Below are 20,738 nucleotides of genomic sequence, written 5' to 3'. Positions count from 1 at the left end.
TATTATTAGCCTTGTGCAGACTATTTATCATCGGTTATATGATCCATTCATTCATTGTTGCGGTTTACACATTTATTTTTTTTAGAAGTTCAAGCCAAATCTATTTTGATTTATTCAATTTTCTTCATAATTTTTCACATCAGTTTTATCTTTCCATCCTCACTAGAACATTTTTTGCACTCCATTGCATATGCTAAATCATCCAAGTCTATTTTCTACTATTGATTTCTTTTTCACATGGAGCCATTACTTTATCAACAGGTACTAGTCGTATCATTTTTTTTATGTAATCTTCATCATTTGATTATTCTTAGATTTTTAACAATTCCGACTCATGCTTCACATTTATTACCCTAAGGTTTATTGAGTCATTTCATTGCTCGTTAGTCAACCTAATACAACAAAGCATGTTTCATTGCAAATTTACAAAATTAACCTTTTGAAACGTCTATAATGTTATTTTTATAGCATAGTATTCAACTATTCATGAGGCACTTATCTACTATAATCACAGTTATTATGTTCTAAGACCTAAGTGATGTTCCTATTAGCTGTATGATAAACCAAAGGTACTTAACTTATTATATTGTGTGATGAATTTATAATTATCAGTTTCACATCCATTGATATTATATGTCATGTACTTATTCTTTTATTTTATAACTCAAGCCCATTTTCTTCTAAAATTATACTGCATTATTTTGCTATTGTTCTTGTCTTAAAAATTGGTCAAATTTATCAATAAAATACATTTTGCAAATAAGATACTATGAGCTATGTCATCTTGGGTTTCTTTTATAAGCATCTCAAAACCAACACAAGAGACGCGGGTTTAATGTTGACCCATTTATGATTTAAAACTCTTTTATTTTTTTTTTTTGTTACTTCTAATGTTAGTCAAAGGTCCATCATGCCGATGCAACTCAAGTCAACTCGTCTCAAAGAAAGATTGAATTTTTCTTGGCCAATCAAAAGGGGGCAAATCAAGTTACAATGGTGTTGAACCATCAATTTTTAATTTTTAATTTTTTTGTTTATTTTCTAGTTATGTCCGAATTCCTTCTTTTTTAATTTGATTTATTTTTTTATATTTAGTTCTCATATTTGGTTTTGATTTTGATTTAAAGATAATACTAGATTTGATTTTGATTATTAAATTTCACTTTATCCTACACAGGTTCTGTCCACATCCCACACATATTTCAACTGCTCGATTGCAACCCTTGCATCTGCTCTTGCATTGTAGACCTCTCAAGTTATCGCCCATTACTCTGCATTTGTGATTGACCTCACTTATACGAACTTCCGCAACAATGGAATCTACCCGCATACCTTCCCATCTACGTTTGCAACCATCTTAGCTATCTTCTAGAGGCCTGCACGTGACTCCTCCCTTTGATGCATCCACCCATATCTTCCAGCTGCCTTTATCCTTGATTGCTTGGCTGTGAATAGCTACAAACCCACGAGAACCAGTTTCTTCATTACATAAGTATGTTTTGTAAATTGAACATAACTTTTGGCACACATTTTTTCTTAAATTTCCATAAAATCAGTTTGAGTTTTCTCGATCATTTTTGTTTTTAGGATGAACTAAAATTTTCTAAAGATTGTTTGTTCTGGTCCATACTTTCATTAATTTCGTTTACTAAAAAATTGCCTCCAAGTTATATGTTTGTTCTTAGCATAACATCAAATTTACACTTCCATGCCAACATGTTTTTTTTTTTTCAACTTTTCCCCAGCACCTTCTCCTTCAGATTTAATTTTTTGACTCGATATTTTATTTTCCTTATAATTACCAAACTCTGGAACTTGATTGGTTCGTACATTGGCATCATAATGTTGCATTTCAGTCAATTGGCAATCTGTCTCATTTTAAATATATTTTATTAGATGATTTAATTAACCCAAAAATCAATTTCCCGCATAACTACTCAAATTTTAATATCCATCTTATTGGTACATAAAGTTTATATTTACGTGTTTTTTTAAAGCTAATTCTTATTTTACTTTTTGGATACATCTAGTGGCGAAGCTAAAGTTTAAATTTATTTGTGGTGACACAAGTTGACTATTTTAAACATAACACAAATATTTTTTTAATAAATATCTATACTTCTAAACCCTAAAATTATGTAGGAGGCATTAATTTAATATTTTTGAAAAAATATATTTATTGAAGTAAAAATATATGATATATAAAAATATTTTAAAGTTTTTGCTGTATCTGTAATATTTTTTAAATATATGTTCATTTTTTTATTCTGAACAATTTCATCTTTAAAAGTTTTATTAGTTTTTAAAAATAATTGTTTATTTACTTTGATTTCCTTATTTTTAAATAAGACTTTATCTTCGCTCTTAATGCGCTAGTGCACAAATGCAAATGAACACTCAGTCAGGCGCACACCGTGTCTTCTTCCCTCCTGTTTTTTCTGGTATATATAACCAAAGAAAAACAGTTTTTCGTATTAACTCAGAACTCCATCTCAGTTTTTCGTAAGTAATATCAAATCATTCTAGAACTTCCAACTGTTGCTGAATATATGTTTTCTTCAGTAGTATTCTTCCTTTTTCCCACTCCATATTGTCACCAAATATCTAGTTTAGTTACTAGGTACCCTTCAGCATTTCACACTTAATGGCCGAGATTTCCTTTGGATTTGTTTTTATGAAAGGTTTAAAATGAGTTTGCAGAGTAATCCTCTGCCTTATTACTTTCTAAGAAGCTTCTTGTTAAGCAATATCATCGTAGTTGATGCTACATTGAACCAGCTTCTGCTTCATCTGTTCTATGAACTAATGTTTAAGGGCACTCCTTTTCCGTTTTATTTACTGTAATGGTAAGTGGATACTCATTATTTTTTGGTTACAATAATAAACCTTAAAAGGCTTTGAACAAAAATACTGGAGATCTAAAGAAAAGTTGAAAAGTATAAATTTTTTTTGAATTTTGTTACTTCAAGACGTACAAAGTGCGGAAGTATTTATAAACTTGTTTAAAACACTTGCAATGAAAATAAATCAAAGATATTTAAAAAAAGAAAAAAAAAAATCCCCAAGAGAGATTAGTGGCTAGAATAGAAAGATGAGGCACACATGTTATAATCTAAAGGTCATAAGAGGATCGATTAAGTAATTAGAACCCTTAATCCGTGTACTCAATGATTCCTATCAAGATGGTTGATTTTCTATTGGCACATATGGCGTACATATCATCACACTTTTTAGTTTCTCTTTTATGAAATGTTTATCTACCTCTACATCTTGGTACAATCATGTTGTACTATATTATGAGCTATATTGATGGCATATTTATTATCACTGTATATCTCGTTGATGCTTCCCATTTGATTTTTGAATCTTTCAAGAGGATTTTGATCCATAGAAGCTCAATGCTTTGGGCAGTGGCGCTAAATTTAGACTTATCATTAGATTTTAAAATATTAGGTTGTTCATTGCTCCTTCATGTTATGAGATTTTCTCTCAAAATGTATAGTAATTGTGAATTTTCTATACACTAGTAATTCATAGTCTGCATTAGTTTACTCTTCGATTTATAAAATATCCTGCTTTAATTTTTTTTATTTGGACTTGATTTAAGATATCTTAAGATTTTGCAAACAACTTGAAGGTGAGACTCTTTGAGTTTGTACATATATTGATTGATGAAACTCACTACAAATGCAATGTCTAGATAGATGTGAGATAGATTGATTATTTTTTCAGCTAATCTTGATATTCTTATATGTCTACTTCTTTCTCTTCATCTGTATCCAATTTTTAACCTAGTTCTGTTGGATTTTCATAATTTTTACAATCTTTATTTTTATTTCTTTAAGTAGAGCCATGCATATTTTTGTTGAGAGAGAAATATCCTTTGTTTTGATTGAGCAATTTCCATTCTCAAAAAGTATTTAAGTTTGCTCAAACTGTTTGTTCTTAAAATTTTCGACAAGTATTTTTCTAAGAGACTTTTTTTTTGTTGTCATTGCTTTATATTGTCAACATATGATATTTGTGTTTTTTACCTTCGATTGAGTGTTTCTAAAGAGAGTGTGATCACATCATCTTTGTTTATTTCTAATTTTAGTTGTCTTTTGTGAATCTATGAAATCATGCTCTCAAAGATTTTAAAGCCAGAGCTTTTTTTAGTTTGCACACTTTATTCTTTGTGAGTGAAGTTTTTAAATCGAGGTGGATTCATAAAGACTTATTTTTCAACACTCCCATATAAGAAAGCATTCTTTATATCATATTGCTGCATGTGCCATTATTGATTGACTTCAAGAGAAATATAAATGTGTAATGTATTCATTTTCACGATAAAAGCAAAAGTTTCTTGTTAGTCAATTTCATAAGATTAAGTATATCCTTTGGAAATCAATCTTATTTTATATCGTTTTAGACTTCCATTTGCTTTATATTTATAGAAAAAAAAACCGTTTGCATCAATGTTTTTTTCGTTTTTGTAGTTCAATGATTTCCCAAATGTGATTTTTCTCGGGAGCATTCACCTCTTCTGTTAATTTTTCTGTTTAAGTGCCCTAAATAGAGTATGTGGTTTTATAATGGAATTAGAGCTGATATTTATCGTGCTTGTTGTGTGATTGGAAAGTACCACCCTAACTTAAGGGAAAATTCTATAAATGGTGGTTAGACCTGCAATGCTTTATGATGCAGAATGTTGGCCATTAAAAGAGAAGCATAATCTTAAGTTAAATGCAAAGATAAGGATGCTTAGGTGGATGAGTGGATTTACTCTTAGAGACATGATACGAAATGTGCATATACATGAAAAGGTTGGAGTAGCTCCAGTGGCAGATAAGATTAGAGAGAGTTGCCTTAGATGGTTTGGTCACATAAAACGACGGCCTTCCGATGACCTGGTTAGGAGAGTAGATGTATTAGATTTAACCTATGTTAAGAAAGGTAGTTGTAGGCCTAAAAAGATTTGGTTATAAAATACTAGAAATGACCTTTCTTTATTAGATCTAAATGCGAATTTGACTCTTAACATGACATAATGGAGAAAACGGATTCATATAGCCGACCCCACGTAGTGGGATAAAGGCTTGATGTTGTTGTTGTTTTTGTATCAGGAGAAAAATTTTAAAAACATGAGTATTAGGATATGAGATATAGAGGAGATTGTGTAGTGATTGGTTGATCAATGTTTTCTGATAACGGTTTTGAGTCTTGAGCTTGCTCGAGATAGTCTAGGCTTCTTTTTTGTATAGACTTGAAGGGTACATTGTTTGAATTTTTGGACTTTGTATTATAGGAATGCTAATATGAAAGATGAATATTTCATCAAATTTATCTTGTAGTTAAGAGTTCTGTCCTTGAAGATGCATTTGATTGAAAAGATTTTGCTTCTCATTAAAGATGACATTTTTTAAGGAATTATTTTTTGTTGTTGGATAATAACACTTTTACCCTTTTTGAGTGAAGGAATACTTAATAAAGACAGATTTGAGAGATTTAGGATCAATCTTACCTCTGTTTTGTTTGTGGATGTGGAGATAGGCAACGCATCCAAAGATTTTCTTAGGAATTTTTGAGAGAAAGTTATGTGGGGAATAATTTAGCTAGATTATTTATAAGACTTTTAAGATCAATTACACTGGAGGGTATTTTATTGATTATGTATGTGATAGTTAAGACTGCTTCTTAGTATTTTTTTGGCACTTTTTTTTTTGGAAGAAAAGAGTCTAGATGACTTCCACAAGATAATTTTTAATCTTTTCTACTCCATTTTTTTAGGGAACGTCGATACATGAGAATTGATGATATCGTCTTTTTGGATGATGGGTGAAAATGTGTGATTAAAATAATCATCAGCATTATCTGTTTAAAATGCCTTAATGTTAGCATGGAATTATTTTTATATCATGACAATAAAAAAATGAGGAGAATAATGTTGGTATTAGATTTTTGTTAAAGACGATATGTCCATATCATTTGAGTGCAATCATGAATGAAGGTGACAAACTTTTTAACTCTAAAAATGTTGGAGATTTTGGAAGGTCTCCAAGTGTCATAGTAAACAATTAGAAAAAAAGTAAAGGATCTAGAATCACTTTAAAAAATAATACGATAATGTTCAACAAATTCACAACTCTCATAATAAATATTTTTCATATTTACATTCTTAAAAAGAGAGGCATATAAATATTTTAGGGTTTTGAGAAAGGGATGCTCCTAACTTATAATAATGTTCCCAAATTGCTTTTGTATTGATGGTGAATATAAAAGAATATGATAAGTGGCTTCAGTCTTCAAGAAGATGTAGCCTATTATTTTCTCTAGTTTGCCCAATCTCCTTCTTTATAGTGATATTCTAAAATACATAATGATTAGCAAAAAATGTTTTCTTGTAGTTGTGGTCTTTAGTGACTTATGAATTAATGGAAGATTTATTATAAATGAAAAATTTGCAGTATATTACTGATCATAAATTTTGAGAAAATTGAAACATTCTTTGACTTGCAAGAGTTCTATTAATTGACCAGTGTTTGTAAGTTTGAAAAAAGTTGGCTAAGTTAATCATTTTGTCAGTGGCTCCTAAATTTAGGATTCAGGTGAGAGCAATTATTTAATGGACTAAAAGCACATGAGTTAGAAGTCATACTATTTTGATTTAGAAAGTATTATCCATATAATTTTTCTAGAGAGTCGAGGAAGTAGTTAGTTTCTTTTGGAATGAGCCCTTTGATTCCACAAGGCAGGCTTTGCCCTTTTTTATGAGTTTTTTTCCACCATAGTGTGGGAGCTTTTTGCGGAATTTCTAGCATTGTTCTTTGGCGCGTGCTTTCTTTTTTCAGTAGTTGTACCATAGATTATTTTTGGAAGAGGGTTTTTGCTCCTAGTTAAGGAAAGAGTTTGTAGTAATAAATCCCTCACCTTGAATTCTTTGGTTGTCATTGTAAATATTTTGTAGATTGAAGTATTTAGCATTAGCATCATTTCTTTTTCTTTCTTATTTGACTTATATGAGTAATTGTAGATTTTTTGTACTTAGGATTTGGACATGAATTCAGTCGAAGTCATTATTGAGTCATGCAAGAAATTTAAACACCCTTTTTATATCTATAAATTGCTTGAAAATTATCACATCATTGTGCCATGTCATCTTAAGATCTTGGTTATGATTCAGTTCAAGCTATTTCATTGCATTAAAGTACTTAATATCAAGAAGATTACCTTGATTGTTGAAATCTTAATTTTGATATAGTAGATGATGAGGACATCTTTCACTTTTTAGTTCATTTTTTAATGATATCCTAAATTCCTTTTTTAGTAGAGAGGAACATAATATGACCCATTGATTTTAATCATCATTATATTTCATAATCATGTTATAATCATGGATTTTGTTTCATTCCAAAGTATAAATTTAGGATCTTTTAGCTCTGAAGGAGGATCCACAAGATGATCGATTTCTTTTTTCCTTTCAAAAACGCCTTAACAATTTAGAACCATTTTAGATAATTTCTTCATCCATGCAATATGAGGCTTGTAGCCCTGGAGTTCTCCTTTAGTCTTGTTTTCACTATTTGTGATGGTCGATTCTTTGGAAGGGAGTAAAAAAAGTTAACCATAATGATGAGAAGGAAGAAGCATTATAAGAAGGAAGAAAAAAAGAATAAAGGTTAGAAGTAAAAAAAAAAACTTAATCATGCTCTGATACCATATATGAAAATATAAAAGTGGATTTTCTTAAAAATTTTTATTATATGATTTTGTATAAAGTGTGAAAGAATTTATGAACTTCTCCAAAAGGCTTACAATGAAATAAATCCAAGTTATTTACAAAAAAAGAAAAAAAAAGTTACCAAGTGGAGCCGACAGATAGAATATGAAAGATGGTGCATATGTTGCAATTTAAAGTTCATAAAAGGATCAATTTAATGATTATAACCTTGAATGTGTATGCTCAAGGTTCGCTATCAAGATTGATTGACTTGTGGGTCTCTCGATCCTTCAACAAGATCCATCCAAAAGGAATTGCTTTTGTAGGTTGTAGTATATTGACTTCAAATTTAGCATGTTAGTAGAAAAAAATGATAAAATTGTACTCATTGTGTTCAAACTCATCCATTCCCATTACATCATTAGTAAGTAGTAACCTAAGCCTAACTCATCATCAGCAGCAGTAGCCTTATCACAATTATTTGGGGTTGGCAAACCAAAATGCTAGTTATTTATGTTACTTTCCAAATTCCTTTTTGGCTTTTGTTCCTCGATAGAGCTGCTACATATGTGATCTAATTTGGCTAAAATTTTAAAAACTTCAAAGCATATCTGCTTCGGCTTTCCCCTTATAATTAGTTCTTCCTCTTTTCTGGATTCTTAATTTCTCACTCTTAATTTAGTTCTCTGGAGAAATGCATATTGATTTTTTGGCTATAATCTCGGATGAGACCTGGACAAACTTTATCTCAGAACTTTTCATAGGCTTTACATTAGCTAGAGATTGCTTAAGTAATCTTTTAATTACTGATAAGCTTAAGATTTTCTTTTCATCAAAGAATCTTAGATATTGCAAGGTGGTTTGTTTTGGCTCATACATCATTGTCCTGTAAAGGTACTGATATACTTATACATTAATTGTATTACTTTTGATTTGGAGCTCATCAAAACTATGTTATTCTTTTTTTTTTATAGTCTGCTTCAATAATATTGCAAGGCACTGTTCATTATCCGCCTAAAACTTCCGCACAGCTAGAATTCAAACCCCTCCCCTTTATGTGAGAGTTATGTGGGCTCCGAAAATTTGGCCCCGGCCTCCGCTCGCATGATTTCTTGCTTTTTTCATTTGGCGAGGGAGTTTTAACGGATATGTTCCGGGGTAAATTTTGGAAGGCAGATGGGTTTGTAGATAAGACACTACTCAGAGATTTCGCCCTCATTTTGCGAGGACTTTATGATCTGAGTTCTGGTTTCCTATAGGCGCAAGCCCCTTTAAAAATAAATAAATGTAATTAATTAAAATTAATTAAAGTAATTACAATTAAAATAATAATAATAATAATAATAATAATAATAATAATTAAAACAAATTTCCTCTCTCTCTCTCCCTCCCCACTCTTTCTGTTCGGGATTTTGGCCGGAGAAGCGTGCGAGCAGGGAGAAAGTTACCTTCACTTCCAGTGAGCTCCTTTGCTTGCTTCCGATCAAAATGTTGTAACTTCCGATCCGAGAGCAAGGGAAAGTCGTGGAAGAAGCGAAGTCCGACAGCTACCAGGGGCCGAAGAAGAGCGCTGGAAGGGAGAAAGTTGTCGTCCCAGCTAGCGAGCTCCTCTGCTTGCTTCCGATTAAAATGTCTAACTTCCGCTCCAACTGGAAGGGAAAGTCGTCGATGGAGGAGGTCGCACAGCCACGGAGGACCGAAGAAGCGTGCGAATGGGAGGGAGTAACCTCACAGCCGGTGAGCTCTGTTCTTTCGCCCGATCAAAATGTCGTAACTTTCGATCCAACGGTGAGGGAGGTCCGTCGGAGGAGCGATCGAACTGCAACAAAGGAGTCGGAGAAGTGACGCCAAAGGGAGGAAGTTAACTTCACACCAGTTAGCTCCTATTGTTGCTTCCGATCTGACGAGTAGGGAAGATCGTCGAAGCTACGAAGTCGAACAACAAAGGGATCGGAGAAACACACGAGAGGGAAAAATGAGAGGAAAAACTGAGAGCCTCGTCTTCTCCGATATTTAATAACGCCAGGCAAAGCGTCGGGGCAGACAATGCATTCAAGGCGAACATGGGATTGGCGGCGTTGATCGTGGGCGACGACGTGCTGAATTCGGCGCCGGACAGGTACGTAATTATTTTTTTTTTTCTTTTTGGATACAGTTACGGGTCAACAAGTTAGAGAGTCGTTTTACCTAACAATGCATCTAATGCAGCCTTTTTATGTGAGAAATGAATCACAAAACTAGCAAGCTCTCAGGAAAGATGGATATTATTTTGAGAAATTATTTAATAGAATCCTTCAGAAACACTTTTAGAAGAGCATAATAAATATAATAATGTGGTATGTTGTGGATTGATTTAAGAGAGTGAAATGGACTGAAGAAGATGCATAGGTAAATTTTTTGATCCAGATGAGATACTAAATGGGATTTGGAGAGTCATGGGTGATGTGTAGCGGTTTGTTAGATATAAATATTTTCAATGAAAAATTGCACGCTAAGTGCATTTTAAATTATTAGAAAAGTATTTTGGCATTAAATTTTAAGTAAGAAAATATTGAGGGTTGTGATAATCATAAATGAATCAATTGTATAGTCATACAATGAAGTCATGGAAGAGTAATTAAAAATTGACATAGAAACTTTATCTATTTTGGACAATCAATTATGCACCATAAAAATCATTATGGAAGTGATTTTTGTGTCATGATAATAATAAAAAAGTATAAATTACATAAAGGATTTTTGTATGGTTTTTTTTTTATTATTAAGCATGAGATAAAATACTATAAATGTTGATTTGGTGTGCATTACGAAGTCAGTTGTTACATAAATGTTGAAGTTGATGAGAGAAAGCATTAACTAGTACTTAAGTAGTTGCGGAGTGGCCAAAGAGTTTTTTTCTATTATAATGAGATTATATCAATGATCAAGATTGAGTATATTTTTGTATTGATTGTTGAGTTATTCATAAATGATGTTTAAAGAGAGGTGCCTTAATTTATGCTTTTCGTGGATTCTGTAGCTTTAATTTGTTAGATATCTGTTAAAATGAATGTAAATTTCAAACATAAAAAAAATATTTAAAAGTTAAAGGGCTAAGAATTAAAGACGAAGTGTATAAATATAATTTTAGAGGCGTTGCTAACAATTATCACTAAATATTATTGGCATGTATGGTGATATTTAGGCTTGATAGGTTTAAGTATCTTCAATTTATTATATAATAATGATCAAAATGAGGTAACTTCTAGAGTTGAGGCTTGTGATTAAACGAGAAATTGCTTGATGCATATTATAGTATAAAATGATATAGTGAACATTTTAAGAGAAATGTTATGAAATTTTAATTAGGTCGGTTATACTGTTGGGCAACAAAAAAGGTGGTAGTCAAGGTAGGCATTGTGGAAATAAGAATGTTAAAATGGTGCAGCCAAACCAAAAATGATAAATTGAGGAATGATTATATATTAAAGGGGGGTTGAAGTAGCATCTATTGAAGATATCGTAGTTGAAAATATAGGCTTATGTGATTTCAACATGTACAATGAAGGGTAGAAATATAAAATTGAGGTTTGGTAAAGCCAATCCCAAATATGTGTATAAGGCTAATGATGATATCCATCCTAATTAATACTAAACCCACTTGGTAATTTTATGATAGAAGTATTTCCATATTCTTATTGCTCTGCTTATTTTTTATTCCATTTGTGGTAGTTTTTGTTTATTTGTGGTGTTAACTACAAAAAGAGTGTTAATTTTTAAAATTTTATTGTCCTTCAGGAATTACTTTTCTCTCTAAAATTTAATAGCCTCTCCTGTTTTTCAAATAAGTTGACTTCAATGAAAGCTTTAACGGGATTTGCACTTTAAGATTTGGTTTCTCTCTAAACTAGTTCAAGAAAGAAAGGAGTTTGTAAATTATAAACTGGTCACAGTACATTTCTAGAAGCTTGAGCTGATTTTGTGAGGTGATTTTTGATGGGAAGCCCGTGCGTGATGTGCTTATATGTCGACGTGAAGAAATTGATCCAATTCTTATAATCTCCATGCTGAATTCTTAACATGATTCATAGGATTTTGTGGATCCCGCAGGTTAAGAATCTGCAAGTAGCAGCTTTTATCATTTTATGATTTTAATTTTCATGTTGATGCAAGTTTGGGGCTCATTTGATTACTTCAAGTTAGAAAATATGATTGGGAAAAAGATAAATTCACTTTATTTCTGTATTTTGGTTGAATTTTTTTGGCAATTAATGCGGGTTTAAACTCTACAAATGCATTCAAAATCCCACGAAATAAATTATGATTTACTTTAACATACAAAATGAGTGAAAATGAAATTATTGTTTCTTTTTAATCATGTTCCCCATCTAGAAGCGACCATATAAGCAACGAATGTAACGTATCCCTTCATATTCAGGTTGCCTTTAAGACCAAGGTCTTCCACCCAAATATCAATAGCAACGGAAGTATCTGTTTGGATATTCTGAAGGAGCAGTGGAGCCCTGCTCTGACCATTTCTAAGGTATGGAATTGCAAGGAATTGTTGATATTGTTGCTGTGTTTGATAAATATTCTAGCTGTTTGACGAAGTCTTGTCAGGGGTTTAAACTTTGAGGGCTCAGTTCTGCAGAATTGTTTTACTTTTCATTAGTTTTTATCCTGTTAGACTTTGTTGATAAAAACTCGTCTCAAATGTGCTAGTCCTATTTAAGAGCACTTTATGTTTATTATATTATTATGATGGGGTTCCCAAGCCCAGTCCCACTGGCAGCGAGAGGACCTTTATTTTATATGTCGTGGGAATATATGTAATTAACATCATTAACTTTTTTTTCTCTCAGATATTTTTTCTGAACTTATGATTGCAAAGAGCAATTTGTTTTTGGTAATAAATCTGTAGCCATTTACTTTTAGTTTTTTACCCCGTTTTTCATTTCATTTACAAGAAATTCTTAGCATCCAGGTCGAACATATATATTTTCCTTAACTAAACTGTTGAAGTCATTTGTAAACTCAGCCGCAGATCCTTTCATCCTATTCTTTATAACTAAAAAGTATGTTGTTTTGCTGATGTTGTCCGTACAACTGTCATTTTAGATGGACTACTGGATGCTTGAGAGCTTGCTTTCCCTAATGATATGAGTGCTATTGACTAGTCTCCGCTCTGCTCCGTGGCTTGATGGTTGGTACCATGATCCCCCTGTCATTAGAGGCCATGGATTTTAGTAAGAGGATGGGTGCGTGTATCATGTAAGGTTATAAAAACGAACCGAAAGTCAAACCAAAAAAAGGGGAGATTAATGATTCGATGGTTATGACAAACTTTGATTCAGCCATTTGTGATGAGGTTATCTTTGGGCAAACTTTGATTCCATGATCACTAATCTTCAACAAATGAGCTTTCACTCTATAATATGATCCTTTGTATGTTGCATTACAAAAATTGCATTTGAATGCAATATTGCCCCTCCCCCTTCTGATGTTTACCTATTTTTGTAACATAACTCCATAGAGGTTTGTTATCTTCAATATTGATTTCTGATGGACTATCATCAGAACCAATTCCCACTCCACTAGAGCTCATTATTCTACAAAGGATTTATACAAATAAAAACATATGAATTTGAAACATGAAAAAATTTAAGTGAAAGTGTAGATATGTTGTGACTCTACCGGGGGTCCAAGGGGGCGCTGTCCCCTGGCGGGGTTCGACCAGGGTTGTTTTTATGAAGTGCTGTTTATTTTTGAAGTTGTTTTTATGAAAAGATACCGAGCGGTACCGAGCATGTTTTAGCTTCTCGGTGCCGCTTGGTACCATTCGGTACCCCTCTATACCGAGCGGTACCGAGCAATACCGAGCGGTACCGAGCAATACCGAAAATACCGAGTTCCAATACCGAGCGGTACTGGAGTGGTACCGAATTCCAATACCGAGCGGTACCGAGTTCCAATACCGAGTGATACCGAGTTCCAGTACCGCTCGATATCGAGCAGTACCGAGCAATACTGAGTTCCAGTACCGTTCGGTACCAAGTGATACCGAGCGGCTCGATATCGAGCCTATGTTTAAGAAAACGAAGAACGACAAAGAAAACGAACCTTCACTGCTCACGTCGCCGTCACTATTCGCGTTGTCGAGCCGCTCCGTCGACGAAGGATGATCCTATCGACTTTAATGCTCGCGTCGTCAAGCCTCTTTGTCGACAAAGGATGATCCTGTTTGCTTCTATGCTCGCGTCATCGAGCCGCTCCTTCAACTATAACGAAGAAGATGAACACTTGTGTGGAAACGAAAAACCTAGCTCTTTGAAATGTTTCAGCCGCATAAATGAATATGGATATTGAGCGGAAATGGTGGAAAGCCGAAAAGAATAGGGTAAATTGCGGCTCCGTATTTTTTTTAATAGGACACGCGTATCCGATACGCGTGTCCAGTCAAATTTAAATAGTATTTTAATTGGATACGGCAAAGCTGTATCCGACACGTATCTGTGCCGTATCGGAGGCGTATCCGTATCCGACACGTGTCTGATACAGCACGCCTCGTAAATAGGAGTATCCGTGCAACATAGGTGTTAGCTCATCCCGCACGTCCTCGCATCATTAAAAAACATGAGAGAGGGAGGGCTTCGACCCTCTTGTTACAAATTGACTTCGTTCCTTCTCCCACTTTCCCTTTCAGTTGGATTAGAGGTTACGACATTTTGATTAGAAGCAGCGGCAGGAGTTCGATCGTTGTGAGGTCAACTCCCTTCCTCTCACGCGCTTCTTCTCTTTTCTTCGTTGTTGTTCGGCTTCGTTGCTTCACAAGAGGTGTAGAGATTGCAAGCATCGCTACTTCGTCTCCTTAGTGGCTGTTCGACTACGCTCCCTCTACGACTTTCCCTTCCTGTCGGTGCGGAAGTTACGACATTTTTGATCGGAAGAGACAACGGGAGCTTGCTTGCTGTGAAGAAAACTCTCTTCCTTTGGCGCGCTTCTTCGTTGTTGTTCAACTTCTCTCCTCCCGCGACGTTCCCCTCTTGTTTGATCGGAAGTAGTGACGGGAGCCCACTATGAAGGTAACTCTCTCCCTTTCACGCGCTGTTTCGACCAAATCCCGTAAATCCTCCATAGAAGAAAGGGGAGGATTTAATTGGCTTTAGGAGGTTTGAGAATTGCCTAAATCCTGTTAACAGGATTTTGTCTAAACCCTTAATTAAATCATGCATTAATCCTGCATATAAATAGCTCTTTTTGGTATTTGTGATTAATGATATTTAATTGTAATTAATTAATAGTAATTATATTTGATTATAATTAATAATTATTAATTATAGACTAATTATTATTAATCATGATTAATTGCGATTAATTTTAATTGATCTTAATTAATTATCGTTAATCTTAATTTATTACTATTAATTAATTATTGTTAATTACAATTAAATATAATTTATTATTATAATTAAGAGCTTCTCTCTTGTGCCTTGATCCTCGTGTCAACCTCGTCGATACTCCTTGCAAAGGTATAAAGCCGTAAAGCTTGGAAAACCTATTCTTGATGCTTGTATCGCGGCGAATAACCATCCATGTGCGCTTTTCTTAGCACAGTGGGAGGAAGTTCGTCGCGGCACTCGCTGCGAGGTGGGCAATCCCCCTCTAAAGTCCTGTTTTCGGCGTTTGCAGCGTGCCGAGGGACCCCCTGTGCATGCTTTTCTTACCATAGCGAGAGGAAACTCGGTGCGATGCTTTCGACGAGGAAAATGAGCCTTGTGCACGCTTTTTTTAGCTCGGCAGAGCAAAAATATAAGTACCCGTACGTGGGGAAAGAACTGCTTTTTCAAACATGTACTTTTAAAGACCCATACACACCTTTCTTGCACGTCTTTCTTGACGTGGCGGTCTGGCTATGACTCTTGGTTTTTCCTTTAATGGGGGAGACGTCGGGAGGCTGCCAGAATTTGGACCGAATATTCAAGGACTTGGACAAATAACGTGGGACTTAAACTTGTGAATTTGGACTTGGACTTGTATCTAAACACAAAGCAAAATGATTAATAAACTACTTGAATCTAAATCATGGTTTAAAATTGCACAATATGAGGCTCGCCTTTGCGTAATTCCAATAAAAAACGCCTCGATGCTTATGCCTCGAGTTTTCTTAGATATTTTGATTTCACATAATATCTTATGATTTTTTTTGTTTTATATTATTCACTCATTAGTATATAAAAAATTTATCATTTTATGTTTACGCAATCTTTTGATTTTGAGGCTTACGCCTCAAAACGTCTTGAGGCTTACACCTCGCCTCACGAATGAAAAACGCCTCAATACCCGAATACGCAATTTTAAACATTGATCTAAATGAAATAAGTTCGAACTCGAACTTGACTCGAATATTAAGTGAATTTGATTTGAATAATTTGGATTCAAACTCAAATGGGCATGGTGAACTTGAACTCGAACTTGATTTAAAATAGTGGATTTGGACTTAAATGAATGATGGGGAGCAAACTCAAACAAATATGCAAAGATTTGTGCCCAGACTTGTAAATCCAAACTTGAATTGAACGATCAAAAGGAATCTGAACTCGAATCAAACTCAAACAACCAAGGACTTGTTTCAATGTTGCTCGTTCACGAGCGACAAAAGAATTCAATATACAACGAGCTAACAACGAAGGTGTATTCGAAGAGTCCGAAGCAAATGCAGTTTTCATACAATCAATATCACTTGATTGTAAGTGAGTATTGTGCTCTCCTACAAGTAAAGACATACGACGAATGTGATGACTCGTTGTTTGATGTGCATGAAGGAGGAATACAAGAAAATGCAAGATCTATTGTAGATACGAACACTTGTTGGCAGTGATAGAAAATTTGCCACAATCACAATGGGCTTATGAGTACTAATTAGCAACAGGCAATGGATGTTATGTCATCCTTGCAATCAATGCTCTATCAATGGCCAATAAATACATTCATCTACTGCAATTGGAGGCAGATGATATGAAGTGAATACAAGTGTCTATGAGTGATTGTAGAAAGCCTGTGATATACCCAAAACATCATCCACAATATAAATGTTAAAGGATTACAACAAATTCCAGTCCCTTTAGGTTATAGTAAATTCGTCGTACATATAACACTCCATTCAAGTAGTAATACTTTATATAGTACTTGTGGATAACAACAGTGGGTATATTGTAAGTACAACGAACCCCTGTGGACAGAAGTACATACTACACCTATAGCAGTAATGATTGAGATGTTGTAAATACGAAGAATCTCCTATGGACACCCACAACATTAGTGATTGAGATGCTGCGAGTACGTCGAGTATAAAGACAACTTGATCTATTCTCAAACAATCTCTTGTCAGTAAAGACGTGGTACGTGCTCTCTAACCTACAGTTTTGCCGTCAAATTGCACTGCAGGGGGTAAAGGGTTATGACCCGAGGCCCTCTGAACCAAGTGGTTTTTCCACCAAATGGCACCACTAAATACCGATTGTGGTCAGAGCCAATACGTTACTTAATGGAATCAAATCCTTGAGATATGAATCAATAATATATAATTGATAGGGCACAAAGCCCTTTGTTAGCTCAGGTTGATTCAAATTTGTCCCCTTAAGCAAATATCCACCCCAGGTCTACAAAATACCCTTAGAAAAGCAATCCATGGTTGCCGACAAGGATCCTTATGTTAGGTTGGGTCGACTACCTCTTATGACTAAGCAGACCAGAGACCACATTGGCCTGGGACGATGGAACCATGAGATCTTGATCGGGCTCATCATCCATCCCCCACCATGCGCTTTAACTGCAGGATGGTGAAATTTCACTTTTAAGTATCAAACTTCTCAAATATCTCAACCCCAATTTCCAAACATCCAAGCCCATGCTGCTACTATATGCCAGATAACACGTATTCTCTATATATCTGATTGACAACTAGCCTTAATTGAAAGTTCTCTCTCGTGATCGGGAGGGGTAATTAACTATAGGGGCTTACGAGCCTATAGGAAACTAGAACTCAGATCACAAAGTTCTCGCAAAATGAGGGTGAAATTTCTGGGTAGTGTCTTATCTACAAACTCATATGCCTTCCCAGAATTTACCCAATAACTTAATTCTGCTAAAACTCCCCCTGAAAAGAAAAAGCAATCAGCGGCGGAGGCCGGTGCAGAATTTTGGGAGCCCACAAGTGATATTTCACTATCAATGGGTTGGCAAAAAAGGAGAAATTGATGGCATATGGCCTATGTTTGGAAGGAAAGATGTTGGCTTAGTACCAGTGGAGAGACATGAGGTGGCCTAATGGAGTTGCAGGGAATTCAAAGAGTGTTTGTTGGAAAGTTTTCAAACCAGCAGGGGAGGAGAATTCTATGAGCTGTTCTTTGCCCTAGTACAAGAAGGCTCAGTGGCAGAATACTGCGAGAGATTTGAGCACCTGGTGAGTCGACTAGATCGGCTGTATGAGATTATTTTGGAAGGGAAATTTATGAAGGGCTCAAATCAGATATTTGAGTAGTAGTGAGAGTCATGAGGCCTCGAGACTTTAGAAGAGGCTATGAAGCTAGCTCAATTGGTGGAGGATCAGAAGTACTAGGAGAGGGGAGCCAGAGGCGGTAGTTTCATACAAGATGACCATCACTTTTATATCACCCAAGGTGCCTACATCGGGCAACCTTCGTGAGATCCAAAGGGAGAAGCCTGCAGGAGGGAGTGGGGGAAATTTCAAAAAGTTGACTGAGAGGGAGGTGTAGAAAAAGAGGGCAAAGAGATTATGATTCTGAAGTGATGAGAAATATACTCCAGGGCACATGTGCAAAGATTAAACTTTTTTGTGATGACGAAGAAATTGAGGGAGGTGGGAGTGAGACTAGGGTAGAGGAGAAGTTACATCTTGATATGACTAAAGTCTCCTTGAACTCAGTGGTGGGGTTCACCCCAAATCATACCATGAAAGTGAAAGGGGAGATAGCAGACAGAGAAGTGGTGGTGTTGATCGATAGTGGGGTTACTCATAATTTTATTTCCAATCAGGTCGTGGACCAATCAGGGGTGAGATTACACAGGGGGCTATGGGGTGGTGATGGGCGCTTGGAAAGTGGAGATAGGTAAAGGAGTGTGTAGAGGAGTTATGCTTACTATACAAGAGGTTCAGGTGATAAATGATTTTTTCTCATTGGAGTTGTGGAGCATTGATGTCATCCCGAGGATGAAGTGATTGCAGACCTTGGGAGATACCAAGGTTAATTTGGTAACATTGATAATGGAGGTGGTGGTGGAAGAATGATGGTGATCTGAGGAGATGCAGGATTGTCCAGGGCCATGGTGTCTCTCAATACCATACAGAAGGTGGGGGGAGGATTTTTTGTGGAACTGTTAAGCTTAGAAGGGATTAAACAGGAGGAACGGGGGACATTCCTCTTTCAGTACAACCACTCATACAACAGTTCAATGAGGTTTTTCATCAACCTCAATGCTTACCTCCACCAAAGGAGCAAGAGCATGAAATCACCTTTAGGGAGGGGGTGTCACTGATTAGTGTGCGGGCTTACCGTTATCCACAGGCCACATATTTAGAATGATGAGATAGAGAAGCTAATCTGTGATATGTTGGAGGCGGGGATCATCAAGCCAAGTGTGAGTCCTTTTTCTAGCCCAGTCTTATTGGTTAAGAAGAATGATGGGAGTTGGAGATTTTGTGTGGACTATCGGGTTCTTAATAAGGAGGCTGTGCTAGATAAGTTTCCTATACTGATTATCGATGAGCTATTGGATGAGTTGTATGGGGTAGTGGTGTTCATCAAGATGGATTTGAAGTCGGGATACCATCAGATCAGGATGAGGGAGGAGGATATCCTGAAGACTGGTTTCAGGACATATGAGGGGCATTACGAGTTCTTAATTATGCAATTTGGGCTCACAAATGCCCTGCCACTTTTCAGTCGCTCATGAACAAGGTGTTCAGGCTATATCTCAGGAAGTTTGTACTTGTTTTCTTTGATGACATACTAGTGTATAGTAGGTCGATAAGGGGGAGGCAACTACACAGACTTTTGAGAGATTGAAGAAAGTGAAATCCACGGTACTAGTTTTGGCCATACCGGACCTCAGATAGATCTTTGTGGTTGGGATGAATGAATCAAGATATGAGTTGGGGGTCGTGCTCATGCAGAATCACAGACCCATAGGCTACTTCAACCAAGTATTGACAACTAGAGCTAGGTTATAGTTAGTTTATGAGAGGGGATTGATGGTCATTGCACCCATTCAGAAGTGGCAGCCATACTTGTTGGGTCGGCATTTCATTGTCAGGATGAACTAGAAGAGCCTGAAATACCTGCCAGAGCAAAGGATGGTGATTGAGGAGCATCAGTGGTGGCTGTCCAAGCTGTTGGTCTATTATTTTGAGTTTCAATACAGACCAGGATTCGAGAATAAGGTGGTTAATGCCTTATCGAGATGTGTGGGGGAGCTCCATGAGATGGCTATTTCATTACCATTGATGGTGGATTGGAGGGCTGTCAAACTAGAAAGTGTGCATGATGTGGAGCTGAGGAAGATTAGGAGGGATCAACTAAGGGATGAGAGCAGCCACTTAGGCTATTCCCTTGAAGAAGATAGACTACTGTACCAAGGGAGGTTTTTGATGCCACTAACCTCAGTTCGTATTCCCCACATGCTGCAGCAAGGTTTAAAATTGCGTATTCGGGTATTGAGGCGTTTTTCGTTCGTGAGGCGATGCGTAAGCCTCAAGACGATTTGAGGCGTAAGCCTCAAAATAAAAAAATTGCGTAAACATAAAATAATAAATTTTGTATATACTAATGAGTAAATAATATATAAAACATAAAAATGCACAAGATAAATAGCAATGACATTAACATATCACATAAGAAGTTAAGAACTCACTAGTCATCAGCATTATCATCACTCATCAGTCATCACTAAGGGGTCTTCATTTGAATCATCATTATGATGAGCTGCTATCTCCTCTTCCCCCTCTCCTATAGAGTCCAATTTCTCCCAATCAACTTCTTCT

General features: G+C 35.5%; 1 protein-coding gene across 3 annotated transcripts in view; it reads left to right on the top strand.

Moving 5' to 3' along the window:
• The window catches only part of LOC110104561 (ubiquitin-conjugating enzyme E2 8-like), a 54,739-nt gene that overhangs the window by 25,611 nt on the left and 8,390 nt on the right, over window positions 1-20,738 (top strand). For all 3 annotated transcript variants that reach the window (XM_020833718.2, XM_028695541.1, XM_020833719.2), the window contains one exon: window positions 12,117-12,221. In XM_020833718.2, coding sequence (XP_020689377.1) covers window positions 12,117-12,221 — 105 coding nt within the window. The remainder of the gene's footprint in view (window positions 1-12,116; window positions 12,222-20,738) is intronic.

This window comes from Dendrobium catenatum, unplaced genomic scaffold (genome assembly GCF_001605985.2).
Source record: "Dendrobium catenatum unplaced genomic scaffold, ASM160598v2 fragScaff_scaffold_655, whole genome shotgun sequence".
NCBI classification, from domain to species: Eukaryota; Viridiplantae; Streptophyta; class Magnoliopsida; order Asparagales; family Orchidaceae; genus Dendrobium; species Dendrobium catenatum.
Note: the sequence above shows the minus strand (reverse complement) of the source record. Positions and strands in the feature narration are given on the sequence as shown.